At 50.5% G+C, this 7,476-nt stretch overlaps 1 protein-coding gene across 1 annotated transcript; it reads left to right on the top strand.

Annotated features, from left to right (window-relative positions):
* Positions 1-3,566: 3,566 nt before the first annotated feature.
* NGA_2098900 (putative tyrosinase-like protein in chromosome) lies at positions 3,567-4,155 on the top strand (the record flags this gene model as incomplete). Its single annotated transcript, XM_005853312.1, has 1 exon — positions 3,567-4,155. A coding segment is annotated over one exon (589 nt), but the record flags the coding sequence as incomplete, so codon positions are not given.
* Between the last annotated feature and the right edge of the window lie 3,321 nt (positions 4,156-7,476).

Below are 7,476 nucleotides of genomic sequence, written 5' to 3' on the forward strand. Positions count from 1 at the left end.
GTCTATCCAAAATACTCGGCCGTCACGTAATCGTCGTTTTTCTTTTTTTGTTTCTTCGTCGATGCGAGACATACGTCGTCAGTCCCACATGGCCCCTTGCTCCTGTGTGACGCTCGTCGTCGCATCGTATATCTGTCTCGCTTGTGGACGACGCCATCCCTCTTGCCCGTCGTGACATGTCTGTTCCCGAGGAAAATCGCGGCCTCTCTCAATTACTGAGTCTTTTTTATCGATTCAAATTTAAATGACTCCCATATAAGCATTTGTACTTCATTCACATCCCCATTTCTCTCATTTTGTAGGTCCGGCAATCCTGACCATGATGACTATGTAGTCTTTCGTTGCTCCCTGACGAATGTTGACAAAGAAACAGTAGGAAGGACGCTTAATGCCACCCCCGACGACCCCAGCCACCCCGACCACTCCAGCCACCTCGACGTCCCCAGCCCCCGCGTCCCCACCCGCGGCCCCAGCCGTAACCTTTCTTCTTGTAGTAGCCTTTGTCCGCTTCCTCCCTGTCTGTTTTTACAGTCGTCATTTTCTCCGCCTCCGGTTGGGAAGACACGGAGTCCAACATGTCGGTGGGACGCATAGCGTCCTTGACATTTACTTTATTGTGGTCATTGGCAACTTCGTTTTGTCCTTTGGAGCCGCCGCGCAGGCTGGGACTGACAACGGACAGGGCGTCTGTAGCCTCAAGCGTATTTGAGGCCTCTTGCGCATCGGCCACGTGGAATGTCAAGAGGAGAAGACAGAAAGCGAGGTAGAGAACACGACATGAACGATAAGTGTTCATTTTGATGGTTGGTCTTGAAATTTTGGTTGAGGCTTTAAAAGCTTACATATTTGTCGGGAAAGGAAAGAAAAGCAAGCGTAAGTTGGATATTAAGAAGACTTTGCCAAATCGAATACTGCATCTCATTTGACAGAAATGTCTCCAATAGTATGATCTTGTCAGCTGTATTCACTACATGCTACAGCATTGCATAAACAAAGCAGAACAAACTGCTTCGCGGTCCATGTGGTAGAACGGGGATGCTCCTCTTGCAGGTACACGCGGATGACACAGGGAGGAGGTTCATCGAACATAACACGATAACGCACCATGTACAAGGTGCCTCATGCAAGAGGAAAACATGCCATAAATTTGTCCTACAAACAAAGAGAAAGGAAGCACAAGGGAAACAAAAGAAGAGGAAGTGAAGAGTGCCTACACGCAGGCCAAAAACCAGGCTAAATTTTCAGGAGTCCCAAAATTTCAGCCGTTAAGGCCGGGCTGAAAAAAGTCTGTTCCAGGCGAATACTGCGCCCACTCGAAAATTTGAGCCAACCAATGCATAGGCAAGACTGTAGTCGAAAATTTAAATGTTTATGTAAGTTTATTTAGATATAATTGCATTTTAATTCATTGTCATGTCACTGCACGCGTCGCGTCGCGGCACATTTTGTCAAATCATGACCATCTCGGGCACGACCGTCAGCTGTCGCCCTATCTCGGCACGAATAGGAAACGTTGCCCTGCCGCCGCTTGGCCTTTCTGTCGAACCGGGCGCAAATTGAAACGATGCGGCACATTTTCCTGAGCGGGTCGGAGGCAAAACCTTACTTCTTTTCCTTTTTCGTCGCATCCGTAACCATTCGTGTCTTTTTCTACAACGTGTCGTACATTTCTGTCTGGGTTGCAGTTCAAAGGTCCTCTTCTACTTCTTCCACGCAAATTCGATCCGTTCACATCTTTTCCTTTTCATTTTTACAGGAGGAACAAAAGTGATATGGGAGAAGCTTATGGTGACAATAAAAGTGATGACCTTGGAATAAGTGGTGTGACGGATGGAGAAGTAGATGACAGCGAGGCCTTTTTATTGGAAAAATCGGCCTGGGCAGGCCCGTCGCCCTCGTCGAAAACACCCAATGACGATAAATTGCTTACTCCAGCAAGAACATCTCCTCCAGATCAAGCAACTGTGCAACCCTATTCTAGTTGTTGGCATCGTCTCACTCCTTATTACGCCCTAGTAACACTCGGAGCTTTATACCTTGGTGCCCGGTCATACATACATTCTCAGCACAACTCGAGTCCGCCTGATGCCATCATGAATATTTCATTCAACAGTTCCTCGCTGAGAAGTAACTCATCATTTTACACCCAAGTGCTCGATCCAAATAAAAACATTCACCCGCCGGTCAAGGTAATTGAGACCTCCCGCTTACCTGAAGTGCCATCTAGCAGTTATCACAACCTGTCGCTTACTCCCTCTTCCAAAGCCGCTGACATGCCACCCTCTCCCTCATCAGCTCTCTCCAATTCGACTAAGATTTTACTACGTGATGGTCGAAATGCATCTGGTACCCAGCCAAAATCGATGTCGTCCTCCTCTTCCATGCCTTCCGTTCCTCCAGGCGCCTCTCCCCCCAACTTCATATCATCCTCGACTTCTCATGCCTCTATCATCTCACCTTCGGGTTCGGAACCCACCCACGACTTGGCCCAAACTCCTTTACATATTCAAGCTTACAGTGCTGACTACGGAGCAATAGCTGAAGAGACTCTGCAGCTTTATGGCTGGGATATGATCATTGAGGCAAAACGTCCTACGACCCTGCGTGTCCTGAACCCTCTCCACACACTAGATTCAAGTCCACAGTCAAGTCCTCCCACCCGTCGCACCTCCTCCAGTAGGTATCATGATTTTGAAGATATAACGTACGATTTCGAGGTTCAAGAGGAGGGTGGTAACGTGGTGTTCTCTCGCCGTGGCGTCGGCCGCCTGGTTCACGATGTCACCTGCACCCAGGCCGGAAGCACGCTCACCGTCCAGGTTACCGAGCGCCCTTCCTTCCGAAGCTACCGGACCTTCTCTGCCGTTTGTAAGGAGGTGCGGCGCGAAATGCGGACATTGACGCGGGACGATCGTCAGACGTACCTGGAGAGCCTTGACATCTTTTACCGAATACCTCTAGCAGACGGTCGGGCGCGTTACGGGCCTCGATTCGCAAACAATGCGCTTTTGACCGCTGCGCACAGCAGTGAAATATGGTGCTTGCATGATCCCAACCAGTTTATGGCTGTCCACTCTGCTTTTATGCACTGGGCGGAGCAGAACATGAAGCGGATCAGTGCCGTGGAGAGTGGGGAAAAAAGCGAAGCCGACGGAAAGAGGCAACCGGTTGTGCTCAATGAGACCGCTCCATTACGTTCGGTCGGAGAAAAATCAGCACATGTCCCTCACCTTGCCTTGGGCGCTATCCCCTACTGGGATTTCCATATTGACACCCAGACGCTTGGTTCCACCTGGTGGTGGGGCAACCCGTTCTTTCAAGCCGACGACAACGAAGGGTTCGGGCCCATAGGGACCAGTCCCACCACTAGTCATGTCGTGGAGGGAAGCGGTCGCTTTGCCCGGATGCCGATGGTGCGAGCGGAAGATCTGCCGGAAGACGTGATGCGGGCGTACGATCCCGGTGTGGATGCTTATGGATTTGTCACGTCCAAATCTTTTACTTTGAACTCCAGCCCTTTTGTCACCCGCAGTGAGACTGTGTGCGGCTTGCCCATGGCCCTGCCAATGGCACCGGCGCAGAACCTCTTTGACTGCTACGACAGCTTTAATACGTGGAAGGAAGCCACCTCCTGCCTGTACATGCAGGTACATCTGCAGCTACACTCGCACTTTGGAGGCGGTGCTTGGAATTGTGGGGTCAACCTGAAGGAGTTTCAAAAGTCGTTTCCCCAATACTCTTCCGAGCTCCTCTCTTTTTTAGGCGTTTCAGGTCGTGCTCAAGACTTGAGAGGGTTCCGGGAATGCGATAGGGAAGCTGGTCGCTGCCATTGTCCCGGACTGGACTCGGAGAACATGCCATATTACAAATTGTACCGGCTTCTCGCCAGCGATTTGCGCCAAGTCAGGCGAGCTTGGCCTGGAGAATTCTTCTTGGCACCCTACCGAGGGACAGAAGAGCTCCGGTTTTTGAAAAACGACGGAAATTTTCACGACTGGGAAGACCAAGACCGCTTACTGCGGATGGTGGCACGTTTATGGTGCGAAACAGCCGTGAACGGACATTTTGTCTCCATGGCCTCCATCAACGACCCAGTCTTTTATGCTGCACATGTATATTTCGACCGCCTTTCTCATTTCTTGGCCTTGTCACCGGCCTTAATGGAGCGCGGTTTCAATCGAACTTGGAGTGAGGCGGAAGGCGGCGGAGCGGGGTTGCAAGAGAAGGGAGAGGTAAAACATCGACAAAGGGAAGCAGACGATGCTGACTGGGAAAGAGATTTTGAAGGGAGAGGAGAAATCGAAGACGATGTCATGGCAAGGAATCGACAGGTGAGACATAGACGCGGACTGTTGAGGAGACGGGTGGAAGCAGGGGATCGGGAGACTTCGAGCGCCCGAGGAGCAACCCAGCAAGTCGAACAAAGAGATGTACCGGAGGATTGGGAACCCTCCAAAGAGAGCATTGCGTCTGACGGCGAAATGCGCGAATGTCTTGGCGGTCGATACACGGACCCTTCGCCGTTCACGCCGTATCTGATGGCAGCCGCCGATGAGGACGAGGAAGAGAGGGTTGCCAAAGAGCAAGATCTACACCCAGGGCGGCACTACAGCATGAAAGAGATAGACGAGCTCATGCACCCGCTCCACCCGTCCCTTCCCTATGTCTATGATGACCTCGTACATTGGGGAGGGAAGCAATGGGACCCGAGTAGGACTGAGTAGCAAAATTTCAGCGCGTGAGATATTGTATTGTAAGAATGAAAGACCATAAGCATCAAGGGCGATGTGTAAAATAAAAGCAAAGGATTAATAAGATGTAAACAACGATTGCAATTGCAGTAATGGAATGTAAACATGGCCTTGCGGAGCTCTTGGAGGGCATCCTTAAATGGCCATTGATGCGCTCTCATCTGACGAGCGTGGCCTCATGAAATTATCCTTTTTTTCAATGTTTCTAATCTTTCTCTCCAATTTTATGGAAGGATCCACGCAAACGACGGCAGCATCCTGTCCCAGTCACCCCATGCCCCCCCCCGTATTCGCCATAGTCTATGTATCTACCGTAGCCTCCATACCCTCCGTTGGCATAGTTACCCCGACCATATCCATCGTAGGCACCGGAGTAAGGGCCATTACCCCTCCATGCATAAGGATCGTATCTCATCCCATATCCTCCCTCACCCAAACTTCCTCCGAGACTGATGCCGCCCCCATTCCGGCCTTTGTGCCAGTAGGCATTGATGAACCCATCTCCGAAGTATAACTTTGAAGGGGGGTACCCTCCCCCGCCATAGTATTGCTTGTCTATTATGGAAGATAGATCATCACTGGACCCCGTCACTCCTTTCGAGAACATCCCCTCCGCACTTAAATTGTCGCTTGTCTTTTCCTCCTTTGTCTTTATATCTTTCTCGGGCACGAATACAGGGCCAGCTTCAAATGTTTCGCCCTCCGAGTGAGTTACTGCGGCGATATCATTGACGTGAGAATCTGGTTTGGGTCCCTGAACTTTGAAGGGCTGGCTGTTATTGATGCTGACATCGCTTTTTTGGCTAGCTTGACCTACGTGATCATGTGTATCAATCTGATTTTCTTGCCCTGATGGTTCCAATGGCTCCACATCTTCCCTTTGCGCTTCTTCTTGGAGGAGTCGTTCATGGCCTGCAATGTCTTCAGAGGCTCTGCTATTTTCACTACGCCTTTTATCGTCATTGATGGTTCCACCTCTTTCCTGATCGAAAACATCCTTGTGCCCCGTCCATACGTAAGGGAAGTCATGGCGGTGATCCCAGCCATAATCCGGCCAATACTGGGAGTCAGCGAGAAAAGGATCTGGAGGATAGGGATAACTGCTATGATAATTGCTTCCCAGGCCATTCTCGTACCAACCAGCGCCATATCCTATGAAAATTTGCTTGTTCGCCTTTGTTGTAATTGTCTCTTTAGGGTCAACATATTCTGAGGGCGCTGCGGTAGACAGCGTTTTCGTGTTTTCCAACAGTGTATGACCCTGGATTTCCAATGCATGTCCAGCGAATGACAGTACCAATAAACAAAGTGAGAGGGGAAAGCTGGTGCCTTGGGGAGGTTGTTTATCTACCATCCTGGCCGGCGATGGTACTCTGTGCTGTGAAGGAGCAACGAGACATGGGAATAGATGATGCAACTTCCTAGTGCGCGAAAAAATCTAACTTCGAAGGATGCTTTCATGCTGTCACGTGCCATGAACACATTACATTTAGTTTTTCACGTGCCTCAGCTTGACCGCTGGATGTTTGAAATTTTGAAATTTTGAAAGAAATTACGGAAAAAGTAAGGAAACGACTGCAAGTTTTGCTATATGATCTCTTTGTCCTCATTGCTCCGTATCCTCATGATATAATGTATTCTACATGCTTTTTGATTCTCTTCTGGCCGGGAAACAAGTTCGTTGCTCGGGAGTCCTATATTACAGGTATGAAGACACTGGCGTCCTTTACGTCTTTCCCTTCCCTCGAATGCACCTTTTTTCTATTTCGCGCCGCGAAAATGCATTTGCTTTGAACGCTTGATAAAGCCTCCTATTCCTTTAAAGGGATTACATGCAAACATGCATACAGCCTACTGTGCTGATATTGTTTGACAAAAACCCACGATACCCACCTTCTCGAGTCCGTGCATACCTTTCTTTTGATTACAATGCTACACCAGTTACATTCACCGGTTCCACGTACTCTCCTACATCCTTACAACCTCCTGTTGGAGGCAGGCAGTGAGCATGTAAACCTCATGTTTGTATCATGCCCGACATGGCTTTGCCCTTTTCTTTCCCCTCCCTCCACAATCGCGTCATTCCCCAATATGGGGGCAAGTGCACCTTAAGGCCACTCGGGTCCACACGTGACAACAGAAACCTAAAACGCTCAAAGTGACCCGGCATGTAAAAATTTTCAGGAATGAATGACGAGTATACAGCAACGGCACGGAATCCCCACCACAGACCGCCCACCACATGACAAAAAAAGACGCGAGGAAGGGAGGGAGGGAGGGAGGGAGGGAGGGAGGGAATGTCCTATCCCCGGAGGGACTGGAGGAAGCGCCCCACGGCCCTGACGTCGTCGGTGTTGAATCCGAGGCGGATGAAGGATCCATGCTCGGGGTACCTGCGTTATGGCCGAGAGGAAGGAGGGGCGAAGGGAGGGGTACAGGGGCAGGGTAAGACAGTCTGGAGGTCCCACGGGGTTGGCCTCACTTCACCCGCCGAGGGGAACACATCAAGGGGAATGACCACATGCTAGTCTCCCCTCACAAAAGGGGGGCACCATATGATGAACGGAAGGCTTGAAAACCACGTTTTCATCTCACCGCTCTTCGTCTCCACCCGCCAATCGCCAGAGTTTTTCCGCCTGGGGGAGGCCATCGTGGTTGATGTGGGAGGGCATGGCTGGCTGGACGTAAAAAACCGCGCGGGCTTCCAGGGGGCGGGAGGAGGGGG

Source organism: Nannochloropsis gaditana (assembly GCF_000240725.1).
Source record: "Nannochloropsis gaditana CCMP526 unplaced genomic scaffold scaffold960, whole genome shotgun sequence".
NCBI lineage: Eukaryota > Eustigmatophyceae > Eustigmatales > Monodopsidaceae > Microchloropsis > Microchloropsis gaditana.